The sequence below is a fragment of the Neofelis nebulosa genome, chromosome 1 (genome assembly GCF_028018385.1).
Source record: "Neofelis nebulosa isolate mNeoNeb1 chromosome 1, mNeoNeb1.pri, whole genome shotgun sequence".
NCBI lineage: Eukaryota > Metazoa > Chordata > Mammalia > Carnivora > Felidae > Neofelis > Neofelis nebulosa.
Genome location: NC_080782.1, coordinates 150,044,768 through 150,070,380, shown reverse-complemented (window position 1 = coordinate 150,070,380; position 25,613 = coordinate 150,044,768). Strand labels below are relative to the sequence as shown.

The window sequence follows — 25,613 nt, the reverse complement described above, 5'->3', positions numbered from 1 at the left end:
TTTGCTCACATTTGATCAGTATCTGTGTACCAGAAAAGCAGTAAGGAAGGTTAGCCTCTGACACGCAGAGACTCACACAATCCCGACTATGAGACAGCCTCATGGCACCCCTGCTTCTCCCAGGCCCCTCACAGGTGCCATGCACACCCAGGCCTGCTCCACCCATGGCCCACTGTTCCTCTCCTGGTCTCTGGGTCGGGAACCCGGCATCTTGCCAAGGGTCTCGCTGCCAGGGCCGCAGACATCTAACCAAAGGCAGCCTGACCACAGCCCTGCTCTTCCCAGAGGCATACCCTGCGATCTGGGCACTCTCTCACCCGCACCCTGAAGAATAGGGTGCCCCGTAGAGATAGTAGAGGCACTATCCCATTCTCAGGCAGGAGGCCTGAGTGTGTGGTGTGAGCCACCTGGAATCAGACCTCCCCACCCCCTCAACTGACCCAGGCTGTACTTGCCTTGTCCCCACCCTCTACTTTGATCAAAGATATAAAAAACTCAAAGTGACTCCAAAACACACTGAAGAAGTCTCTGTAGCCACTGGGTTTGGAGTCACAATAAAAGTCAATCTGTCTCTGCTAGCAGAGTAGATGTAGGGACAGAGAAAGACTCCCAGTCCCTCTCTGAGCTGAAAGAAAGGCAGCTAGAAAAGAAAGCTATTCGAAGGCTGTGTGATACTGGTCAAGTCACTTTCCCTCTCTGAGTCTCAATGTCCCAGTCTGTGAAATGGGCGTGACAAGGCACAGGTATGGAGACACCTAACAAGACAGCACAGCATGGGCAGTCTGGCTAACCCGAGGCCAGCCCAGCCCATCCTTTACCATCTCCCTGACCTTTTTCTCTATCTCCCCTGAAAAGGAACAGTTCATTGAGCTGTGCAAGACGCTTTATAACATGTTCAGTGAGGACCCCATGGAGCAGGACTTGTACCATGCCATTGCCACGGTGGCGAGCCTCCTACTCCGCATCGGCGAGGTGGGGAAGAAGTTTTCTGTGCAGCCGGGCAGGAAGCCCCAGGACGGTGCACCCGAGGAGGATGAGCTGCCCGCCCCAGACCCCCTGCAGGACCCGGCCCCAGAGCTTCAGCCTCCAGCTGCAGGCGACCCCCAGGCCAAAGCCGGGGGAGACACCCACCTTGGGAAAGCTCCCCAGGAGAGCCAAGTGGTTGGCGAAGGGGGCGGCGGCGAGGGGAGGGGCTCCCCCCCCCAGCTTCTGTCCGACGACGAAACCAAAGACGACATGTCCATGTCCTCCTACTCGGTGGTCAGCACAGGCTCCCTGCAGTGCGAGGACCTGGCCGACGACACGGTGCTGGTAGGCGGGGAGGCCCGAAGCCCCCCAGCCATTGCCCGCTGTGGGGGCACCGTGGACACCGACTGGTGCATTTCCTTCGAGCAGATCTTAGCCTCCATCCTGACGGAGTCCGTTCTGGTGAACTTCTTTGAGAAGAGGGTGGACATTGGACTCAAGATCAAGGACCAAAAGAAGGTGGAGAGACAGTTCAGCACCTCCAGTGACCTCGAACAGTCTGGACTTTCAGGCTGACGGGGACCTGGGCTTGTCTCTCCTCCCCTCCTCCTCCTCCCTCCTGTTCTCTTTTCTCCTTAAGGACACACCCCTCCTGTTCTCCCCAGATGCAGTGAGTTGTAATCAAGGGGAAAACAAGGCTGAACAGCCACAGTTGGGCCCAGACAGAGGCTCCCAGCCCCTTCTTCCTGCCTGCCTGGTGGGACCCGCCTTGGTCCCCATGTAGTGTCAGAGGCTGTCCGTCCTGGCCTGCTCGCCCAGAGCCTCTGTGCCCCATGCTGTGGCCAGGCCACACCACGCCCTCCACCCCTGGGGAGGATGGGGGTTCCCAAAGCTGTGTATTCGGTGGGGGGGGGGGGGGGGGGGGGGGGGCTTTCCTGCCATTTGGCACCAGGCAGGAGGTCACATGTCTATTGGGCATCAAAGTGGTGGGAACTTCAAGGTACTCTCTAGGAGCTCCTGAGCCCGAGCCCCTGCTGAGGGACCCAGACAGAAAGTGTCTACCACACCAGGGCGAGTGCTGCACCGGCGTCACTCCGAATGCTCTTTCAGCACGTCAGCCTCACCATTAACCTTAAAAGCACATCCCTCAGGTCCTGATATATTTCCTTGTATTCATTTCAGTTGGCTGGAAATCACAGTGCTCAATGCCTTAATAAATCCCTGAAAGAACTCAATACCATACTGTGTACAGAGCCTTCATGTAGCCTCAGCTACTGCTTGGGCTCCTGGCTTCTTCTCAGGCAGGTGAGGGGCCAGGCCGTGTTCCAGAGGCTCTGGGCACTTAGACCCCCACAGGGATGGGGGTTCAAGGTTCCCAGGGAGATTGGGGACACAGAAGGTGTCTGACCTGGGCCAACAGGGTAAGCCCCGAGCTTCGTAGGTATAAGCAGCCTGAGTCCTGTGGGTGTAGGTGTGTGCACAGGCCTGGGCTGCAGCAAGCACTTGGGTTCAGGAAGCTGTTGTGGGGCCACAGGTGACAGGCTGAGCCATGAGCATCTCCTAGCTTTGCAGCAAGAGCTGATCATCAGCGTCTAGCGTCTGCCCTCCCCTACACGGAACAGCTCTCTGTGGTTGTTTTGTTTTTTTTATAATAGTTTTATTGAGGCATAATTTGCATACCATAAAATTCACTTGTTTTCAAGTTCTAGTTCGATGATTTTTAGTAAATTTACAGAGTTGTGAACTATCATCACAATGCAATTTTAGAATATTTCCATCAGCCCAAAAAGACCCCTCCTACCCATGTGCAGCCAATCCCTGTTCCCACCCCCAGCTCCAAGCAACCACTAATCTACTTCCTATCTATAGCTTTTATGGCTGGTATTTTAAATAACAGTCTCTGTGATTTTACCTTGTTCACAGCTGCTGGGTCACACATCTCAATAAATGCAGCAAAACATCAAGGAAAATGAATAATTGTTTGCTTTCTTAACAAGAAGATGTCATTAATCAGTGTCATTTCCTTTCTACTATTTACACAAACAGACCACATTGCCATAAAGAAATTTCAAAGGGCTCATACCAGAAAGACCGTATTCTTGGCCATAATGAAATTAGGTAAAGATATACATAAAAATCCCACAAGGTTGGCAGTTTAAAGTATTAAATTGATGGTAATCAATTAGAAAGATTGAAATGAAATGAAATTTGGGTAAATGTTTTATATCATGTAGAAGTCTAAATGTGAGAATACACCAAAGAAATTAAACAGAAGACTATAAAACAAGAATCTAGCCTTTCCTATGATAAAAGAATATACAAAAATGTACAATAGTACTTTCGTCTATTAATCATTCAACCTGTGATGATATTCAAAATATTTAACAACTAGAACAGTTAACACAAAATATACGAATACAAGTAAAGCTTTAAAAATATTTTTATCCTGGAAGTAAACAAAATTGTGTAGTTTTTAAGGGCTTACCAAGTGATGTACCAATCCAAGTCATTTTTTTAATTCCCAAGAAAATGAATTTTTTTAATGTTTATTTTTGAGAGAGAGAGTATGCAGGGGGAGGGGCAGAGAGCAAGGAGAGAATCCCAAGCAGATAGCTTAAAGCCCTACACAGAGCTCCATCTCAAAAACCATGAGATCATGACCTGAACCAAAACAAGAGTCAGACACTTAACTGAGCCACCCAAGACGCCCCAAAATATATATGAGTTTTAAAGATTGCATATTTATTACAGGAGGAAAACATACAGAAAAGTAGAAAAACAATTTTTCCTAGTTTTAAGATTATTCAGTATTTTTGTGTGTTTGTTTTTCAATGTTTATTTATTTTGAGACTGAGAGTGTGAGTGGAAGAGGGGCAGAGAGAGAGAGAGAATCCCAAGCAGTCAGCTTGAAGCCCACGCAGGGCTCCACCTCACCAACCGTGAAATCACGACCTGAGCCAAAATCAAGAGTCAGACACTCAACTGACTGAGCCACCCAGGCGCCCTGTGTTTTTTTCTCTTTTTCAAAGTTGAACCCGTACCATATATGAAATTTTTATTCTTTTTATTGAACATGAAACATTCTTTTCAGATACCTTCCGTTCTCAGCCACAATAACTCAAACGTGGGAATAAACAAAGACCACTCAAATGAGAACAGGAACTATTTATCTAGAGTTTGTTGTAGAAAAGGAGTCAGCCGTCATCACTTGGCAGAGACTCAAAGGTAGAGGAGTGGGAAAGCCTTATAAGTGAAAACAAAGAAAGGCTTCAGGTGTGCTCTGATTAGAGGCTGTGGGCAGGGAAGGGGAAGCTGGCTAACTAGAAAGAGTCTTTTGTGTTGCTGTGAGGAGCATAATTGTCCTCAGGTTGGTCCAGAGATGAAAGGCAAAATGCAAAATATAGGGAAATTGGCAGTCATTGACCAAGTCCTGTCTGCTCTAGAGGTTGATTTGTTTTGGAGGTTGGGGGGTTTTGCTATAGAGGTGTTAATATGTGGTCTGGTCACAGTCCTTTTGTAAATTCAGCCTCTCAAACATAGTATTTGTAAGCAAATTTGGTTTTTTTCTAACATATGCTATTGTGCAAAAGTTGGATAATTTAAACAATTTCTTAAACAATTTTAAATCATATGTAACCTTAAGCCCCCACCCCCGGAAATAAATAATACCTGGTTTTACCTAACTGAAGTTATGTACTCTTGTAACTTCTTTGCTTCCCATCGATACACATTGCCAGCATTTCATGTCAAACTCAGATTTTCTGTAATGGACCTGCATGATGGTCCTTGCTGAGTTACCGTAAGCAACCATTCTTTAGCACATTTCCACTTTTTTCTGTAATACGAGAGTGAACACTAATGCATAAATAATAAATCTGGGTGAGTTAGTTATTTTCTTAGTGTAGAGGTAACTGCCAGATCGTTTTCCATGTTTTTGTTTTTTTTTTTTTTTTTTTACTCTTCTACCAGAATCCTGTTCTTCTCACTACATCCTTGTCAAGATTGGGTGTTATAATTTTAATAAGATGTTATCGACATGTGGAACGTCTTGACGGGCTGGCGTTAGGGTCCCAGCGCGGTTGGGACAAAAGGGGTGCGTCACTCGGCCCTTCTCCTCCACTTTCCAAAGCGGATCACAGCGGGGCTTTCTTGGGAGCTGCAGGAGGGTCTGGTTTCGTTTACAGCTGCCTCTCCTCTCTCCCTCTCCCGTAAGCGTGGGGCTGGTGAGCTGCGTGTTTTCGCGGTCCTCGGGGCTCAGGCTCAAAGGTTACCTGGCTGCCTCTGCCCAGAAGACCCGCAAGCCCCAACCACGAGTCCCAGGGGTTGGGCCGGGGCGAAGAGGCGCCCTCCCACTCCCAGTCTGCGACTAGAAGCAGCAGTGGGAATGGTGAGGGCAATGGCCAGACCCCGAGCAGCGGCTGGAGGACTTGCCCTTGCAACTTCACTCTTCCCAGCGAGCCCAGCAAGCTAGAGAGGCCCGAAAGCCTGGTGAGGGCGGAGCTGGGGCCGACCGAAGCGCAAAGCGCATGCACACGTGAGGCGAGACGACGCGGTTGGGGGAGGCGTCTAGTGGACCCTGAATGCGTGTGGGGGGCGTAGTTGGGGCGGGCAGGAGAACGGGGCGCATGCGCAGCGGCGAGGGTAACCGCAATGGCGGCGCCTCAGCGCTTTCGGGTGCTGCGGTGCTACAGCTGCCGCGCCTTCCAGTCGCACCAGGTGGGGTGGGCACCGGCCTCCCCCTCCGTTGGGCGCGAAACGGCGTGCGGGACTTGGCGGGGCCGCGGGGTGCCCGGCCTCCTTCCCGTACCTTGCCCTCAGGCGCGGGCGCCGTCTCCTGCAGTTGCTTGGGTCTCCCTGAGGCCCGGACACGTGATGATGACTGGCCTTGAGGACTGGGTTTTGATATCTCTTCATAACGTGGTCGTGGGCTTTCTTTTTTTAGTTTTTGTCATGGCTGTTGTAAAGGATTCGTAGGAACCAGGGGCAGTGGTTTCTGCCGAGGCGGCCTCGTAACTTATAGATAGCTGGGAAAGCGAGGTTGAGGATAGCCTCTTTTATGTAGAGCCTAGCTCCCAAAGTGGCTTCTTTCTTATTTTGAATGCATGGGAGATGACAGTTTTTAAAACTGACACACGAACGCGCGTCCCCTGCTGCCACTGCTTGGCTCTGGCAGTGTCTCCATCCGCTTATTAAGGGACTCGCCACCTTTCCCAGAGTGTAAACAACTCGCGCATGAATATTTGAAACAGGATAATCGATACTTCTAAAACGTACTGCTTCCCAAACTTTCAAGATGCAATTTAGAGGATGTCATTTAACCTCTTTTTTCCTGGATAGCATTTCATCTTCCTGCTTGATGTCACCTAACACTGCTGTCAAGCAGGCGTATCTGCTTCTGATAGTCCTCTCTTACCCCTCGTTGTCTGCTAATCTGTGCCCTGAAAAAGGATAACCTCAAACTTCTTCAAAATGTATGTTTAAAAGTCCGATGCTGAGTATGTAGTTGTAAGCTCGCTGGGACTGTAAGGGCTGTTTGGGGACTCAGGAATTGTTTTTACTTACTTCATTTTTTTGGACAGTGTTTTAGGAATTGATATTAAATAGAAATTTCCATTTTTTAAATTATTACACATATATAATGTAGTACACACTCATGGTTGTTTTCAACGATGAAAAGTGATTTGAAACTAAAGGGGGGAAAGAGTTAACAGTTTAATTGCAGGTATGACAATTTCACGCATCCCCTTTAATTTCAGACAACCTCTGGATTAGGTATTTTACCATTATTATTTTACAGAGATGAGAATACAGCAATCCAGAGAAACCAAGTGGTCTAATAAATGGCAGATGCAGAGCTATCTACAAAGATCCTGTTAAACCATACTGTCTCTCTCCAGATCCCCCAGAGCTAGCCAGTTACCATGTGTCCTTCTAGACCTTTTTTTTTTTTTTTAAGTGCATTTCTTACATGCAGATGTACCCATAGAAAACATTCTTACGGTGTTTCAGGTTCAATACCGGAGAATTAAATGAATTGTAGGACATGCCCACATAAATTTGTAGATGTGGCTTGTCCTCAGAATCCTTTTGGGTACTTCAAAAAAACCCAATGGTTTTTGTGTTAGGATCATACATCTATTAATTTTTATAAATCAACCCAGGCATGTTTTTTTTTTAATTTTTTTTTTAATGTTTATTTATTTTTGAGACAGAGAGAGACAAAGCATGAATGGGGGAGGGTCAGAGAGAGAAGGAGACACAGAGTATGAAGCAGGCTCCAGGCTCAGCTGTCAGCACAAAGCCGGACATGGGGCTCAAAACTCACAGACCATGAGATCATGACCTGAGCGGAAGTTGGAGGCTTAATCGACTGAGCCACCCAGGCACCCCCAGGCATGTTTTTTATGTTAAGCACACTACTCCATTCCATTTTTTCAAACAACTTTGGTGCCTTTTGATAATATTTTCTTTGTTGTTGTTATAAATGGACTCTTCTGTTACCTTTTCTAACTAGATAATTGCTTATATAAAGACTCTATTAACTTTTGAAGCTATATTAACTTTGTATTCATCCCCACCATCTTAGATTGTTTTTAGTGGTTTTTCATTTGGTTTTCTTGAGTTTTCAGGTAAAAAAAAAAATCAAATCAATAAATAATGATAATGTTTTCCTCATTTCCAGTTTTCATACCTCTTATTTTTCTTTTCCAATTCCATTTGTAGAAAATAACAATGGTAAATAGTAGTGGGGATTCTTGGCTTGTTCTTGACTTTCATGGGAGAGCTGGTAGTGATTCTACAGTTTTAGAGTTGAATGTAAGGTATTTTATCCTGTTAAGAGAGAACCCATCTAGTTAAATTTATCAAGAATTGGAATTAAATGTTGTGGAATTATTTTTGAGAACCGCAGGTAATAGAGATCTAACTAGACTGTTTGATACGGATAGCCAGTTTTCCCAGCACCACTTATTAAATAGTCTGTTTTTTCCTCACTCCTAAAATGCCACCTTTACAAGGTACTAGCTTTTTATACATATATGTTGTTGGTTTGTTTTTACTTTTATTCTTTTCCACTGGCCTTTTTATATCATTATTTTTGATTCAGTTCCACCTGTTTTAAATAATTATCTAAGCCAAATTTCTGAAATTCATTGTAGGAGAAGAAGAGTCTCAAGTGGACGTGCAAAGCTTGTGGAGAGAAGCAGTCATTTTTGCGGGTGAGTCCTGAGAAACAGGGTATCTAATACCCAGGCCAGAAAGCCGGTGGGCCCAGCCCTGCAGTAGCGTGTTTCTCATGGGGTCCCAGCATCCCAGTATTGGGACCAAGTTCACTAGATGCAGAGCCTCTGCTCCCTAAATTCCTGTTCTGTCAGGAAGTGAAATGGATGGAGCAGTGCATGGAAAGTTACCTTCATTTGTTTATTTGGTCAGCAAGTATTTATTGAGTACTTTCTGCCTGCAGGCACAGGAGAAACAAGGGAAGGCAAAAAGCTTTGTCGTTCTTGCCCTCACAGATCTGCTCATGTGGAAGAGGAAGAGAAACCGATGCACACACACTGGCCATTTGAAACTAGATTGAGCACAATGCAGGAGCCTGTAAGAAGATGACCAGGCAGTCAGACCCACAACCAGTCGGGTGCATGTTGGTGCATGCAGGGTGTGGGCATGGGTGGGCTCAGGAAGGGGAGGCCATCAGGAGACCGAGAGAGAGAGAATGAAAGCTCGGAGTAAAAGCTTATTTAGGCCATTGCCGTTCTCTTCAAGGGGATACCTATTTCTCCACCTCATCCTTTTTTGCTTTTTTTAATGTGTATGTTTGAGGGAGGGAGCACACATGAGAGAGAGCAAGAGCATGAGCACAAGCAAGGGAGGGGCAGAGAGAGAATCCCAAGAAGGCTTCATACAGTCAGTGTAGAGCCCGACACAGGGCTCAGTCTCATAACTGTGAGATCATGACCTGAGCAGAAATCAAGAATCGGATGCTTAACCAACTGAACCACCCAGGTGCCCCTCCACCTCATCTCTTTGATACCACACAGTGTCCTGCACCTTTTGCCTCTTTGAGCCCCTGTATACCTTCTCTGGTCCTTGATGCCACCTCTCCACCCTCAGCTCCTTGTTCTCCTTCAGCCATAAGGCCTTTTCTTTATGGCCTGGAAACAATCCAGATGTGCTGCACTCTTAAGGCCTTTGTGCTCATTGTTGGAACTTTGCCTAGCTCTTCTCACTATCCTGATCAGATATTATATTCGACTGTGTTTATGTGAGTATTGTTTATCTCCTGGAAGTTCCCTGAGAGCAGAAGCTTTGCCTGTTTTATGCTGATACACCCTCTGCACATAGCACAGTACCTGGCACAGAGTAAGTGGTCGCTCGATAAATACTTGTTGAGTTGGTAAGTGACCAATCCCATGTTGTTTGGCATTTAGGTTGATCTTCATCTTCATTGGTAAGAACGATGCTTCAGTGAAGCTTCTTACAAAGAACCTCCTCCTTCACTGGACTAATTACTTCCTTAGGACAAATTCCTAGAAGTTTAAATTGCAGTTTCAAAGGATATCTTTTGACGAAGGCTCTTTTAGTTACAAATAATAGAATATTTCAGAATGGCCTCAGCAAAATAGAAAAAAAATGTCCTGGCAAAGTAATGGGGTATCATGGGGAATTCAGGGGAGGGGTTTCACCCCTGACCCCTTGAAGAACCAGCCCCAAGAATTGAAAAGCTGCCAGCAATGTAGGCATCTTTTCCTCCCCTTCTCCTCCCCATACCTGATTGTCCCCACATCCTCCTTCCCCTCTCCCTGCCTCCTTTCCTTCCCTTACTATCTCCCCAGATAGTTCACAGTAAGACACTCCACCCACAGACCATGGACTCTCACTTCAAGCCAACTAGAATAGCTGAGTCCTAATTAATAAACTGGCAGAAGTGATCTGATTGGCCCATTTGACCCAGATGTCCACTTTTGGTCCAGCCAGCTGGGATGGTAGAAGTGGGGCTGATCAGGTCATTGGTCAGCAGTACAGCTGCCGAGGCGCACTCCAAGATTGAGTCTCAGAAGGCAAGGGGCTGGCTCATGAGCTAGTGACTGCTGCTTGTTTTTGATGTCAGCACATATTTCTAAGTTCTCCTTGAGGAGGCTCTACCTTCCTCCCAGCACCTCAATGCATGTGCAGTGGTATATGGCTTATGGTAGACTAGGCCACCGTGACAGGACAACAAAATTGTGGTGGCCTAACACAGTAGAAGTTGTTTCTCTCAATGGGGCGCCTGGCTGGCTTAGTCAGGAGAGTGTGCAACTCTTGAACTCAGGGTCATGAATTCGAGCCCCATGTTGTATGTAGAGATTACTGAAAATAAATAAACTTTAAAAAAAGAAGAAGTTATTTCTCTTGTTCTTGTAACAGTCCTGAGAGGAATTGAGATCAGCAGGGCAGCCGTCCTTGGTGAGGTCATGCAGGGACCCAGGCTTCTTCTATCTTGAGGTTCTGTCACTCCCAGAGGCCTGTCTCCTTCTGCCTGGAGCCACTGAAGGGCAAGAGCACGAAGGAGCTACACAGGAGGCTTTGAGGGGCCAGGCCCGGAAGTGGCTCACATCCCACTAGAAAGAACCTAGTCTCAAGGCCACACCTGACTGCAAGGAAGACTAGAAAGTGTAGCCCAGTCTGTGGCCAGATAGGAGGAGAATGCATTTCAGTATTCAGCCAGTGGTCCCTGCCATGCTGGCGAGCGTCCTCCCTGCCACTTAACATCTTTTAAAGCTTTGCCATTCCGTTCTGCAGTTCCTCTCCCATTCTTGCTTGAACTTGCCCCAGCTGGACTTTTATTCCCCACAGTCCAGTAAAATTGCTCATGTCAAAGTCATCAGGGATCTCCATTTGCTAAAAACAGTTGTGAGTTCTCCTCCGGTGACTTGACCTATTGGTAGTGTCTGTCACAGTTTGTCACTGAAACATTGTCTTCACCTGGACTTCCAGTCATCCCACTCCTGGCTTTCCCGCTGTCTTTCTGGCTGTGTTTCTGTCCTCTGCTAGTTTTTTTCCAATCTCCCCAACTTCTAAATGTGAGAATGCTGTGGTGCTCAGTTTGTTGGCCTCTTCTCTAGTGGCACTCCTTCGGTGGTCTGAGATGAGATCACCTGACAGTTCTGGAATGTCTGTCTCAAGCCCCAGGCCTGCCCCTGCACCATCCATTCAGCTCTCTAATGGGTGTCCCAAACCCACCTTTCCAAACAGAAGGCCTCACCTTACCCCACCCACCTGCTCTCCCACAGTCCACCCTGTCTCTTACGTGCTAAGTCCCTTGTTAGTTGTTTGGGCTAAAAATGTGGAAGTCCTCTCTGACTCCTTTTTTTTTTTTTTTTCTTAAACACTCTTCATCCAGTCCATCAATAGATTTTGTCAGCTCTACTTTCAGGATGTACCCAGAATGACCATTTGTTACTACAGTGGTCTGAGTCACATCAGTGTTTACAGCAACCTCCTGCTAGCCCACCTGTGTCTGCCATACAGTCTGCCCTCAGCACCATACCTGAAGGTCCCGCTAAAACATGTGCTAGGCGAGGTCACTCACCCCAGCCTTCCAAGTTAGAGCAAAACCCATGGTCCTACAGGCAGGGCCAAGTGTGCCTGGTACAAAACGAAATTGTGGGGCCCCTTGTTCAAAAGCAGAAAGAAAGCTGTTAAAAATACCAAAATATTAAGCTTTTCCTTTCCGTCCTGGTGTCTCTTGATTTTTTATAATGTCTTTTATTTACTGTTGAATGTCTTCCTAAGTAAAGAAAAACTAACATTTTAAAATTATTTTTTTATTATTATTATTTTTTTTATTTTTATGCAGCACCAGTTTAAAATGCAAAGAGCGTTTAGTCTAGGGGTACCTGGGTGGCTCAATTGGTTTAAGCATCTGACCCTTGATCTCAGCTCACATCTTGATCTCAGGGTCTCATGAGTTCAGGCCCTACAGTGGGCTCCGTGCTGGGCATGAAGCCTACTTAAAAAAAATAGTAAGTGTTTAGTCTATATGTGGAATAATATAAGAACATTTACTGTATATATGCAGAATCCTCAGAATTGCCCAATTTGTATTTTGGAGCTCATTCATGCCTATGTATTTCATTCTTACCAGAACAGTGGACATGCTGCACAAAACTAACTCTGCTCTTTATACTCATTGATACATTCTCCCCACACTCTCCCCCATCAACTCACTGATGCATAAGGAAGGACTGAGAGGGAAAGGAACAAGGGTCTTCCTGCCTTGCCCTTTCCTTCCGTGTCATCATTTTCAGCATAAGTGATCAGCTGTTCCAGGCAAGTAACAGGAATAAAAAGATATGATAGGGTTCCTTGATTATTCATGTATTTTTAAAACATCCTTGCCTTCCTTCTGAATCTGAAGCAAGTTCTTGTTCCAGTGGAAAGCCTGGCCTCTCAGCCAGTGGGTGCTCCCCACATACTCAGGTGTAGACGGCAAACACTTAGTGTCTACACTCAGAGTCTCAGTGAACACTCCCACGTATTGTGAGTCCACTTTAATTCTGTGCTCCTAGGTCATTGAGCATGCTGTATGCAAATGGTGTGGCAAGGAACAATGGACTTGTGTAGTGTGTATATCTCCTCTGCTTATGGACGTGCTCCATTATCTTATCACACGTATTCAAAGATTAGGCTATTGAGCATTGGTGGTATAGTGGTGAGTATAGCTGCCTTCCAAAGATAAGGTTATTAACATTTTCAAATAAAAAAAATTTTTTTTAATGTTTTCAAGATGGAAGCCACAGAACAGGTCTCGTTCCCATGAGGTTGACTTTGCCTATAGTAGGGAATAATACACTCAGACCTCATCTCCTACCATTTTCCCCCGGACCACTCAGCTCTAACCATGTGGCCTCCTTACTGTTCCTTCACAGGCTTAGGGTCTTTGCCCTCAAGTGTATTTCATTGCTTCTGCTGAATGCATTCCCCCAGCTATCTATGTGGCTTATGCCTCATATCTTCCTATTTTGTGCCCAAATGTCACCTTAGTTATCTATTCCTTGAATGCCCTGTATAAAATAGTCTACTCTTTCCCCCACACTGCCCCATCCCCTTTCATCACCTTATTTTCCTTGGTGGTACTTCTCGTCATGTAATGGCCACATAGTTGACTTATGCAGTCTCCTCACACTAGAATGTATGCTCCATGATGACTGATTTTTGTCCACTTCTTTACTGTATTGTCCTTAACTACTCCAGGGGCCTGGCACATAATAGGTGTTCAGTAAATATTGGTAAACAAATGAGTGACTGCTAAGTGAAAAAAAAGTATTTCATCTTATTTTATGGTCCTTAGATGATCAGTGAAGTAGCATATTTTATGTTTACTGGTGGTTCGCGTTACATATCTTCAATTTCTTATTCATGTTTATTAACCATTTTGTGTGGGGCCTGGGGCTGAGTTAGTCTTTGATGTGTAGAGTTCCAAGTGCTAGAAGGACAGTCAGACCACAACTGTTAGTTCCTGAGACTGTTAGTTTGCAAATCAATTACTCCAGAAAAAGTGGTCAAGTCATTAGAATTTCTGCATGGTACATTTGGGCCTTATAAAGTACAGCTTTCTTCTCCCTGAGGTACATCACTAATGGATCTGTTTCTCCGCATCCTATCAGCACTTTTTTTTTTTTTTAATTTTTTTTTTTCAACGTTTTTTATTTTTATTTTTGGGACAGAGAGAGACAGAGCATGAACGGGGGAGGGGCAGAGAGAGAGGGAGACACAGAATCGGAAACAGGCTCCAGGCTCCGAGCCATCAGCCCAGAGCCTGACGCGGGGCTCGAACTCACGGACCGCGAGATCGTGACCTGGCTGAAGTCGGACGCTTAACCGACTGCACCACCCAGGTGCCCCAGCACTTTTTAAACTTAATATTTTTTTGTTTTTCAGACTTACGGCGAGGGTTCCGGTGCTGACTGTAGACGCCATGTCCAAAAATTAAATCTGCTGCAGGGACAGATTTCAGAGATATCACTCAGGTACAGTTGTTTGAAAAGGGCACAGTTATCTTGTCCTGTGTTAATCTTGAGTGATTAGTGGAAGTTTTATATGGAGAAAGCTTTTTCTATATGGTGATTAGTTATCCTAACACTCTTCCAACTGAAAATAACTAAAATATGTCAGCTATGATATTTTAAGTACACTGATGAGATGATGGAAGTAAATGAAATATCAGAAGTCAAAAATGAAGCAAAAGCCAAAATTCAGAGAGTAAGTACCTGGGCTGTTGAGGCAATTGAAGCCTAGTGCTCTGGAACTTTCATTTAGGTGATTGGGAGGAGTGCAAGAGACAAAGACAAGGCCTGTTCAGCATGGGAAGGTCAGTAGGAGACCACCACATAAAGCCAAGTGCCTGGGGCGCCTGGGTGGTTCAGTCAGTTAAGCGTCCGACTCTTGATTTGGGCTCAGGTTATGATCTCATGGTTCATGGGATCAAGCCCCACATCAAATTCTGTGCTGACAGTGTGGAACCTGTTAGGGATTCTCTCTCTCCCTCACTTTCTCTGCCCCTCCCCTGCTTGTACATTCTCTCTCTCAAAATAAATAAATAAATTTTTTAAAAATTTTTTTTAAAAAAGCTGAGTCCCCAAAAGACTACACCCTCCATGAATTAACTGAACTAGAAATGCAACCTCTTTGCAGCCTGCCTGTGTTGACCTTGGTGCTGGCCAAAGAGAGGAAATCTCTCTCCAGGGTATACTAAACACAAGAAATCTATCACATGGCTTTTCAGTCTTCTACATGCACTGTGTGAAAAGCCTCAAGCAGAGAATTTATTTTTGAATTGTCCAAGGAAGCAGAGGTAAATATAGCTCCTCTGGAGCATACATCTTCAGCCCAGACCTGAATGTTTAATATAGTTAATGAAATAAAAAAGAAGGTTGATAATGTAAGAAGCAGGGGACTTCAAGGCACCTGGCTGGTTCAGTTGGTGGTAGAGCATGTGACTCTTGACCTCGGGGTCATGAATTGGAGCCCCACAATTGTAATTGGAGATTACAAAAAAAAAAAAGCAAATGACTTTAGAAAATGACCAAGTACATTTGAAAAAGAACCAGATAATCATTGAAATTAAAAATTCAGTGGACAGATTGAGCATTAAATGTAGCTGAAGAGAGAATCAGTGAAATGAAAGATAAATCTGAAGAAAGTATTCACAGTGCAACACAGAAAGATAAAAAGGTGGAAAATGTGAGTTGAGAAACATGAAAACTAAGGGAAGAGTTCGGCAAGAGGGAGTTAAGAAAGCAGGGTAAAGGCAATATTTGAAGAGAAAAGACTAGAGCATTTTCTAGAATCAAAGGCTTATATTCTTAGATTTAGGAAACAATAAATCTCAAACTGGAACAAGTCATTATTTTATTTGCAAACACCATGATTATGTATGTAGGAAATCCTGATGAAACTACACAAATGCTACTAGAGCTAATATTTTAGCAAGATTACAAGGATACAAAGTCAACGTACAAAATTAAATTATTTCTATATAAATTCTATGAACAATTGGAAAATGATTTTTTAAATCAAATACCATTTATAACAGCATCAAAAATTAGATACTTAGGGATAAATATAACAAAAATGTGTCAGATCTGTTCAGTATAAACCATAAAACATTGCTAAGAGAAATTAAAAGATCTAAGTTAATGAAGAGTTCATGTTCATGGATTGGAAAATTCAATATCGTGAAGATTTCAGTTTATCCTAAATTGGTTGGTAGAGACCACCTAATCCAAATCAAAATTCCAGTGGGGTTTGTTTGTTTGTTTTGTAAAAATTGGAAAACTAATCCTAAAATTTATATAGAAATGCAAGTACCTAGAATTACCAAAACAATTCTGATAAGAACAAAGCTGGAGGATTTCTACTGCCTAATTTCAAGGTCTACTATGATGCTGCAGTGACTGAGTGCAATATCTGTATGTGGACATACAGAAGGTTAATGGATAAACACATTGAGGTATGTTCATGCAGTGGCATGCTACAACAGAAACAACATGGGCAAATCTCAAAAACATTGCTAAGTGAGAGAAGCCAGACACAAAAGACTACCTGCTGTATGGATCAGTGTGGTTTTCTAGGGGAGAGAATTGCCTGCCAAGACAGGTATGAGAACTTTTGGGGGTGATGAGAATTTTCCATATCTTGTCCATTATATCTCAATGAAAAATGTTTTTGCTATATCTTGATTGGGGTGATAGTTTCAAAGATCTAATTTATCAAAGCTCATCTATACACTTGAATTTTAGTGTATGTTATACCTCAAGTTAATTTTTAAGGTTAAAAAAATTAAATGACCCTTAGATGATGACAACAACATAATGAAATTAGGGAACATGGAAGACAAAGGGGAGAGCTGAAGAGTAGGTGGAGAGAAGAGAGATCTCCTACAAAGGAACATCAGGCACCTGACTTGTCAGTGGTAACGTCAGAAACAAGAACACAGACTGGTATCCTCAGACTGTTGAGAGATGTCCTTTATTGATGGAGTTGAGTTCCTGAATCAGAAAGGTGAGCAGACTTCTAGCCAGTGGCTGCTAGGCCACTGCTCTGGTGAACACTGGATTATCAGCCATGTGGCAGGGTAGGTGTTTCACATGCGTGATCTCATTTCCTCATCATAATCACCCTGTGAGGATTATTGGCTTCTGCGTACAGATGAAGAGAATCAAGTACAGATGCCCACATTTGGCAGAGTTGGCAGTTCGCATAGCTCACCAGGGAGAGTGCCCTCCTGATTGTGTGATGTAACCACCCTGTGTGATGTGGGTGGGGCTGGCCTTGTGCTAACCTCCAGCCCTTGCATGGTAAGTATTTACCCGCCCCTCAGTCCCATTAGAGACCACAGAGGCTCTGGCTCCCCACTCTTCTTTATGTGGTGGAAGAACCCTGTTCCTCTTCCCTGTGCTGTTCCCTCTCCCTGTGACACACACAGTGCCTCTCCTGTCTTGTAGGGGTTGAGGTATGACTAGAAAGACTTACATAACCCTATGCAGTGGAGACATCTCCATTGCTGATGGGAGGGACTCTGTGCTACAGGAGTTCAGCTGACATTACTCTCTGTGTTCCAGGCCCTCAGCCAGGCAGGTGCACACACTTTGTCACGTTTGTCTTCACAGTCACCCATGCAGTATTGTCTTCATTTGTGGATGAGGGAAGCGGGGTAAAATGATGAACCCAAAGTCACACTGTGACAGTGACCGCCAGTCATTGGCAAAGCCAGGATGCAAACTCCAGCTTTAGAGTCTGCCCTGTGTCACCTTTCCTGTTGTTGGTGCCTCTGCCCAGGCCTCCTGAACTAGATCAGAACAACAGAAATAAGATCCTAAGATCCCCTAGAACAGCCTTTGATGGCCATTGTCGAGTATTTATGTCCTGCTGTTCTCCTCTCCTTGCCCTTCGTCTTCCTGGTCATTTTACTAAGGATGCATGTACAATCTTTCACTAAGGTCTCTGGAAGAACCTGTAAATATTGACGAAGAGGACAACGCAGAGCCTCAGCAGGCTGAGCATGTGAGTTCATGGGTAAGCCAGCAGCTCTGTCTCTGTGTCACAGAGGGGGTTCCATTTATTCATCTGTTGATCTTTTGTTCAACAGTGCTATCAACAATGGGCACTTGGCTTAAAGCTACTGGAAACCCAACAAAGAGTAAACCTATCCCTTTTGTACCAGTAATGTGTGTACCAGTAATTACGGTACTCTGAACAGGGCCTTGTCTTTGGCCGGGAGAACTCCTCTGAAATTAGCTTGAACTATACCTCCCCGTGTTTCTCCCCTTGTCCCGCAGTGCTCTGGGCACACCTCTGACAGGGAAAAGGTGCTATTGTACAGTACCTGGCTTTCATGTTTCCTTTCTCCAGACTGGGCCTCCCAGCAGGGCTCACATCCAGCATTCTGTCCCAGTGCCTAGGAAAGTAGGTGCTTAGACAGTGTTGGCTGGGCAGTGTGTGTAAGAGCTTGAGTGAATGAGGAAGTGATGCCATTGGTACATCCAAGGTGCTGTGGGTACCTTGGGACAGGGTTAGTGGGAACAGCTGCCAGGGGCCCCCTGCCCACCTGAGGACAGAGCCTGCCTCCACTCACAGAATCATGTTGGCAATGTCAGTTGCTTGGCAATGTCGCGCGCTTTTCCTGTTTTTATTATAAACAAGAGCCCTGCTCCTAAGTACATCACCTTAACCCAGAAGCTCTCACATACTTGGTTCTATACTTCCAATTCTGTCCACTTAGGGACAGAATTTTACATCATTGTTATTACAAGAAATGCTAGTTTGCACCCTGGAGTCTTCACTTATGTTGTTCTTGTGTCACAGTAGAGTTTTCAGTGATGTCCAGTATTTACGGAATATAGTGGATGTAACCAGTGTTTATTCCATGATGACTGGGCATGTAGATTATTTCCAGATTTTTGCTACGATACATATTTGCTGTGGTTCATATCACTTTGATGAGCATCTTTGTGCCTTTGTCTTCATTTGGAACCCCTAGGTCAGAGAACATGGACATTTGTAAATTTCCTTGATGAGCTGTGCCCTGTATCTTTCCCCTGGCCTGTGCCAGTGTGCACAGTCCCCAGTGGTGCCTCAGGACACCCATCTCCCCATTACCTTCCAGCGAAATACCTTTCCTGGTGACAAGGGAGATGTGGGTCCTGAGAATAAACTTACTTCCCAATCCTGTAGGAAAAACCTCAGTCCTCAGAGAACCGCTGGCTGAAGTATCTGGAAGGAGACTCAGAAGAACAGGGGATGGAAGGAGGAGGAGTGTATTTCAAGACACAGCCCTTGTCCAGGACAGAGAAGACGGACCCTCCCTTCAACACAGGCCTGCCTAGAAAAAGGTGCCAAGCTAGTCACTAATCCAGCCATTGCCCCATACCCACAGTGACTCACAGATGGCGGGGAGTGATGCGCAACCTCTAGCAGCCAGCAGCATGGGGGAAGTCTGATTGGCGATGGCCAGCAGCTAGCTTCACCAGGCCCTCCTTCGCCTCGCCAGGTGCCAGATGCTGCCGCACAGAGGTGAGAGGTGCGGGGTGCCAGTATGAGCACCTTTTATGGTGCTCACTTAATTGTGACTGCACTGATCCCCAGGAAGAATTGGCAAAGTGAAGTGTGGCCAGAGTGGCTTACAGGCCTGGGAGCTTATAACCTACAGCAGGAAAGACCTGACCTCTTACAGGTGTCTTCTCCTGTAGGCTTACTCTGTGTTTCTGCAATTCTTCTGAGACACTGCCTTATCTAGATCCACGGTGGCTCCCATAGGGCAAGTGATTTATTGGAAGGTAGATTCCAATTCAAAATAAGAACTTTCTAGCAACTACAAGCTATGGAGCAGAAATGGACTGCCTTGGATGTTGTTGGGCAGCCTGTTATTGGCAGTGGAGGAGAAGTAGAGAAGCCACCTTGGAAGCTGTATGGGAGTACAATTTCCTGTGCTAGAGGTCACACCTGGTGACCACCAAGTCAGGATCAGGACCCTGTGAGGTGATAGGACTAGATTCTTGACAGAACTTTATCTCCACCAGGAAATGGATCCAGAGCACAGACTGTCCTCCACACAGCCCTGATGTCTGGAACCCGAGTGACTCTGAGATTCCCTTGGAGCCTCAGAAGGTCAGTGAATGAGGACAGTGTTTCTCTTCTGGTCCTAGTAACTACTGAACACACTATGGAATTTTTTTTTTTTAATGTTTATTCAATTTTGAGAGAGAGGGAGACACAATTCGAAGCAGGCTCCAGGGTCTGAGCTGTCAGCACAGAGTCCAACAAGGGGCTTGAACTCACAAACTGTGAGATCATGACCTGACCTGAAGTTGGATGCTTACCCTTGAGGTATCCAGGCGCCCGAACCACACATAGAATTTTTTAACACCCAAGTGTTTTGTCTTCTTTGACTTAAACCAACTCCTTTCTCTGGCTTGTACCATTTCCCTGCCGTATTCAATGTCTCAGTGATGTGAGCTCCTAGTCAAAAGGACAGCTTGATCAACGAAGGTTAGCCACTAGGGCTTTTCTGAGTCAGGAATTTTCTCTTCCTTCTACATGCAGTGGAGGGTCTTTGTCAGACTAGCCAACATGGGATCTGCCCTGCATTTCTAAGGAATTGTTCCCATCCTCACCTTCAGTTACCCAAGTGTGTTCTTTTGCACTGAGACACTGTCTTCCCCTAGGTTCTGCTCTTGTTCTTTTTAATTATTGGAGTATAGTTGACATACAGTTATATTGATGTACAACATAGTGATTTAGCAGTTCAATACATGAATCAGTGCTCACCATGATAAATATAGTCATTGTCACCATACATTATTACAGTATGATATTTCCTATGCTGTTTTTCATCTCTATGACTTACTTATTTTATCACTGGAAGTTTGTATCTTTTCATCCCCTTCATTTATTTTGCCATCTCCTCATCCCCTTCCGCTTGGGCGACCACCAGTTCTCTGTATTTATGAATTCTTTTTTATGGCTAATATTCCATTATATAGATATATACCATATCTTTATCTACTCATCTATCATCAATGGGCACTTGGGCTGTTTCCATATCTTGGCTGTTATAAATAATGTTGCAGTAAACATAAGGGCGCATATATCTTTTTGAATTAGTGTTTTTGCTTTCTTTGGGTAAATACCCAGTAATGAAATTACTGGATCATATGGTATTTCTATTTTTAATTTTTTGAGGAAATTCCGTATAGCTTTCCACTGTGGTTACACCAGTTTATATTCCCACCAACAGTGCACTAGGGTTCCCTTTTCTCCATGTCCTCCCCAATACTTGTTATTTCTTGTCTTTTTGATAATACCCATTCTGACAGGTGTGAGATAATATTTCATTGTGGTTTTGATTTGCATTTCCCTGATAATTAGCAATGTTGAGCATCTTTCCATGTGTCTGTTGGCCATCTGTATGTCTTCTTTGGAAAAGTGCCTATTTGGGCCCTTTGCCCATTTTTTAATTGGATTATTTGGGTTTTTGGTGTTGAGTTGTATTATAAGTTCTTTATATATTAAGGATATTAACCCCTTTTCAGATATGTTATTTGCAAATATCTTCTTCCATTCAGTACACATTGCCTTTTCATTTTGTTAATGGCTTTCTTCACTATGCAAAAGCTTTTTGTTTTTATGTACTCCCAGTATTTTATTTTTGCTTTTGTTTCCCTTGCCTGAGGAGTCATAGCCATAAATATGTTGCTAAGGCCAGTGTTCAAGAGCTTATTGTATATATTGTCTTTTAAGAGTTTTATGGTTTCAGATCTCACATTTAGGTCTTTAACCCCCTTTTTTTTTTTTTGAAAGTTTTTTTTTTTAAGTTTATTTATTTTGAGAGAGAGAGAGCTTGTGCATGAGTATGTGAGTGGGGCAAGGGCAAAGAGGGAAAGAGAGAATCCCAAGTAGGCCCCGTGCTGTCAGCACAGAGTCCGATGCGGGGCTCAAACTCATGAACCGTGAGATCGTGACTTGAGCCAAAATTAAGAGTTGGACACTTAACTGACTGAGCCACCCAGGTGTGCCTAGAAGATATTTAATCCATTTTGAGTTTATTTTTTTGTATAGTGTAAGAAAATGGTCTAGTTTTCCCACCACCTTTCATTGAAGAGACTGTCTTTTCCCCAACTGTACATTCTTCCCTTCTTTGTCCTTGATTAACTGACCATATAATCGTGGGTTTATTTCTGGATTTTCTATTCTGTTCCACTGATCTGTGTGTCTATTTTTTATGCTGATAAGTTTTGATTGCTATACCTTTGTAGTATATTTTGAAATCTGTGATTGTTATACCTCCAGCTTTGTTTTTCTTTCTCAAGTTTGCTTTTGCTACTCAGGGTCTTTTGGATTCCATACACATTTAAGGATTGTTTGTTCTGGTTCTGTGAAAAATGGTATTTTCATGTGGATTGCATTGAATTTCATAGATTGCATAGGGTAGTATGGGACAGTATTAATCCTAATCCATGAGCGTGGTTTATCTTTCCATTTGTTTGTGTCATCTTCAGTTGCTTTCATCAGTGTCGTACAGTTTTCAGAATTTAGGTCTTCTACCTCTTTGGTTAAATTTATTCCAAGGTATTTTATTCTTTTTGATATAATCATAAATGGGGTTGTTTTCTTAATTTCTCTTTCTGTTATTAGTGTATAGAATTCTCTTATTAGTGTATATTAGTGTATAGAATTAGTGTATAGAATTTCTCTTTCTCTTTTGTTATTAATGTATACAAACACAAGAGATTTCTGCAACTTCACTGAATGCATTTATTCTGATAGTTCCTAGGTAGAGTCTTTAGAGTGTTCTTTATGGAGTATCATGTCATCTGCAAACAGTGAGTTTTACTTCTTCCTTACCAGTTTGGATGCCTTTTATTTCTTTTTCTTGTCTGATTGCTATGGTAGGACTTCCAGTAGTCTGCTGAATGAAAGTAGTGAACGTGGATATCCTTGTCTTGTTCCTGAGATCTTAGAGGAAAAGCTTTCACTTTTGCACCATTTAGTATGGTATTAACTGTGGGCTTGACATATATGGCCTTTATTATGTTGAAGTGTGTTTCCTCTAAACCCGTTTTATTGAGAGTTTTTATCATGAATGGATATTGTACCTTGTCAGATGCTTTTCCTGCATCTTATTGGGATGAACAATTGGTTGTTATCCTTCTCTTGTTGATACCATGTATCACATTAACTAATATGCGAACATTGAATCACCCTGATGTACCTGGAATAAATCCTACTTGATCATGGCGAATGATGATCCTTTTAACATATTGCTGAAATTGGCTTGCTAAGATTTTTTTGATTTTTGCATCTGTGTTCATCAGGGATTTTGGTCCATAATTTTCTTTTCTTGCAGTGCCTTTGTCTGGTTTTGGTATCAGGGTAATGCTGATACAATGCTCATATAATGAATGTACAAGTTTTCTTTCCTCTTCTATTTTTTGGAATAGTGTGAAGAGAATAGGTATTAACTCTTTAAATGTTTGCCAGAATTCAAGACTACCAGGGACAGCTGGGAGCAGAGCACACGGTGCTAGCACAGTGTGTGGAGACAGAACTGGCTCCCACATGCATCCTGTTATCCTGGCTGGGGGAGGGCAAGTGAAATGGTGCCCACTAGCACTTTTGTTCTAGAAGAGAGCTCCTATCCCTGCTCCTCCAGCATATATCCTAAAATTAGTTAACTAAGATCTTCACATATATACCCAGGTGCTTTTCAAACTACTGTTTCTGTGCTGTGTTGGGCACAGTTATTTATTGTGTTGGCTCTTTACAGACAGGGCTTGGTTTCCTATCAGCCTCCAGCTCTCTTAGTGTTAAGCTCCAGATTTACAAAGCCAGATGTTATATAGGGACTGGTCTTCCCAGTGCAGGTCCCTGAGGCCGGGGTGCCTGGTGTGGGGTCTGGCCCCTCCCATTTGTGGCCAGTCACTCCAAGGGTTTGGTCCTTGACTGCACTCATCTCTGCCCCTCCTACCCTTCCCAATATTACCTTGTTACAACTAGCTGTGCAAAGTCTGTCCTGCCATGCTTCACATCATTTTGAGTTAGTTAGGATACATGTAGTTGTTGCCCCCCTATGTCCATGGTACGAGGTAAGCTCAAAATCCTCCTATCCAGCCCCACCACCCTCCCACACTTCTGCTCGTTCTTGGTGTTTTAAATCTTCCCAACCCCACTGCACTCAGACTTTGCTTTCTTCTGTCCCTGGAGCCGCAGGCACCAAGGCAGAAGTCTCTGCTGGGCCTCGGTCACTGCATCACCGCAACATAGGCCAAGGTCAGCCTGGCCAGCCTCACACAGTAGGGCAAAGGTCAAACTTTGACGTGGCCACTGACTAGCTGTGTGGCCCTGAATCTCCAAGTCCTAGAATAATGACAGTTATTGATCTGCTGGTCCCTCAGTTAAACATTTTAACTACATTGTCACGTGGGATGCCCACACAGGCATGTTTGGTTTTGCAGGTAAGGAACTAAGGCTGCACAATAATGTGGTCCCAGCAAGTCAGGGGCAGGGCCGATGGTCATCTTCGGCTGTTACAACCAACCACAAGCCTCTTCCACACCGCCCTCGGGTAGTGATGCAGGGTCCTGCCTGTTCCTACTCTCAGATGCCTTTATAGGCCGTCAAACCCTGGTTCCAGTGCGCCCTTGGCTCCTGAGGGAAGAGAGGCCAGGCCCCATGCTGTGCTCACCTCCTGGGGTCTTCTGTGCAGCCACTCCCCACCCCCCACCCCACCGGCTTCAAACCTTCCCCCGCAGTTCTGGAGAGACCTTCCCATCTGTTGGCAGTGAGCAGACAGGACAGCTCTTCCCCCCTTTCCAGATGGTCTCATGGGCCTTTCCTGCTGACCCCTCCTCTCAGGCACCCTCTCACCTGATTCTAAGTTTCCATGGAAATACTCTTTTCTGGAAAGCCTGGTCATAGAATTTGGCAGAGGATTTGAGGTGAGGGCATTTATTTGCCCTGCTTTGCCAAACCACAGAATGAAAGCAGGTCCCTAGCCTGCCAGCAGAAGAACTAGCAAGTAGGCAGAACAGAGTGAAAAGTGGGAGAACCCTGAGGCAGAGGACACAGCAATGCAGTCACAGGGATCCTTCTCTCCCATCCCTGGGTCCTGCTGGGCCACTGGCACTTGTACTGAATGGCGGACCTGATCATCTTCTCTCCTTTCCGTTGCAGGACCACACTGGCTTGATGGGGAAGGTCAAAGACAAAAGCAGTCACAAGGACTGGGGCACCAGGGAGCTTTTTGTTCCTCAGGGGGATCCTCCACAACCTACCCACCATGTCAGGACCATGCCTTCCAAGTGGGAACGATTCCTTCAGCCGCCTGGAAACAGCCAGTGTGTGGACATGGAGCCCCCAGTTCCTTTGAATAGCGACCCTAGGCCAGCCAAGGTGGCACTGGCTGAGCAGGGGACCCTTAGGGCCCAGACCCCAAGGGAGGGGTACATCAGCAGACCCCATGATGCACCCGAGCTTCTCTGGCTCACACACACGCTCACATCCGGCTCCCAGAGGCCCTGCGTGAAGACCACCAAACAGCCATGGGACACCAATCCTCTGGCAAAGGGTGGGTCCTTAGCCACAGGGGCACAAGAGCCCTCACTTGTGCAACTGTGTGACCTCTTTAAAACTGGGGAGGACTTTGAGGACCACTTGTGAACTGAAACTAGAATTTTACTAACAGACATATTTGTTGTATGAGCAAATTAGACCTCTTGGCCACTGGAAAGGGGGCTCCCCAAGTAGCTTTTAAATGGTTCCCATAAATAGGGGTGCCTGGCTGGCTCAGTTGGAAGAGTGTGTGACTTGAACTCATCCTGAGAAAGTTTCACATTGGGTGTAGATTTTTTTTTTTTTTTTTTTTTTTTTTTTTACAGTTCCCGTAAGTGATCCCCAGTCCTGTCAAGAAAGACACACTACAGGGCACTGGGTGGCTCAGATGGTTGAGGGTCTCCTCTGGCTCTTCAGTTCAAGCCCCACGTTGGGCTTTGTGCTCTCAGTGCGAAGCCTAGTTTGGCTCCTCTGCCCCCTCTCCTGTCCCTCCCCCTGCTCACACAGGTGTGATCTTTCAAAAATAAAAAAATGACAAACACAACTATCAGGTCATC

The 25,613-nt window shown here is 44.9% G+C and overlaps 2 protein-coding genes across 7 annotated transcripts in view; both read left to right on the top strand.

The window, feature by feature from the left end:
* Window positions 1-1,880, top strand: part of TBC1D9B (TBC1 domain family member 9B) — a 46,946-nt gene extending 45,066 nt beyond the window's left edge. Inside the window, exon 22 of one of the 2 annotated variants that reach the window (XM_058739547.1) lies at window positions 856-1,880. In XM_058739547.1, the coding sequence (XP_058595530.1) occupies window positions 856-1,542 (687 nt within the window). In that variant the 3' untranslated portion in view covers window positions 1,543-1,880. The remainder of the gene's footprint in view (window positions 1-855) is intronic. The other variant, XM_058739555.1, reaches the window with a different exon arrangement.
* A 3,671-nt stretch (window positions 1,881-5,551) lies between these two features.
* Window positions 5,552-25,606, top strand: MRNIP (MRN complex interacting protein). Of its 5 annotated transcripts, none has more exons than XM_058739645.1 (8): window positions 5,628-5,682; window positions 8,124-8,183; window positions 8,481-8,597; window positions 13,888-13,976; window positions 17,448-17,523; window positions 18,682-18,839; window positions 19,527-19,614; window positions 24,679-25,606. In XM_058739645.1, the coding sequence occupies exons 3-8, from the start codon at window positions 8,571-8,573 to the stop codon at window positions 25,162-25,164; spliced, it is 924 nt and encodes a 307-aa protein (XP_058595628.1). In that variant the 5' UTR covers window positions 5,628-5,682; window positions 8,124-8,183; window positions 8,481-8,570; the 3' UTR covers window positions 25,165-25,606. The 5 variants fall into 5 exon arrangements, with proteins under 5 accessions (XP_058595621.1, XP_058595611.1, XP_058595601.1 ...); XM_058739654.1 differs by having other exon boundaries at window positions 15,805-17,511; XM_058739638.1 differs by lacking the exon at window positions 8,481-8,597 and having other exon boundaries at window positions 5,552-5,682; window positions 17,448-17,511.
* The last annotated feature ends 7 nt before the right edge of the window (window positions 25,607-25,613 follow it).

Excerpts from the sequence above, each read along its gene's own strand:
- MRNIP (XM_058739618.1), top strand. The coding sequence starts at position 5,617 with ATGGCGGCGCCTCAGCGCTTTCGGGTGCTGCGGTGCTACAGCTGCCGC. Across the intron at positions 13,977-17,447 it reads ATTTCAGAGATATCACTCAG|GTCTCTGGAAGAACCTGTAA; the intron begins GTACAGTTGTTT and ends TCTTTCACTAAG. Across the intron at positions 19,615-24,678 it reads TTCCCTTGGAGCCTCAGAAG|GACCACACTGGCTTGATGGG; the intron begins GTCAGTGAATGA and ends TTTCCGTTGCAG.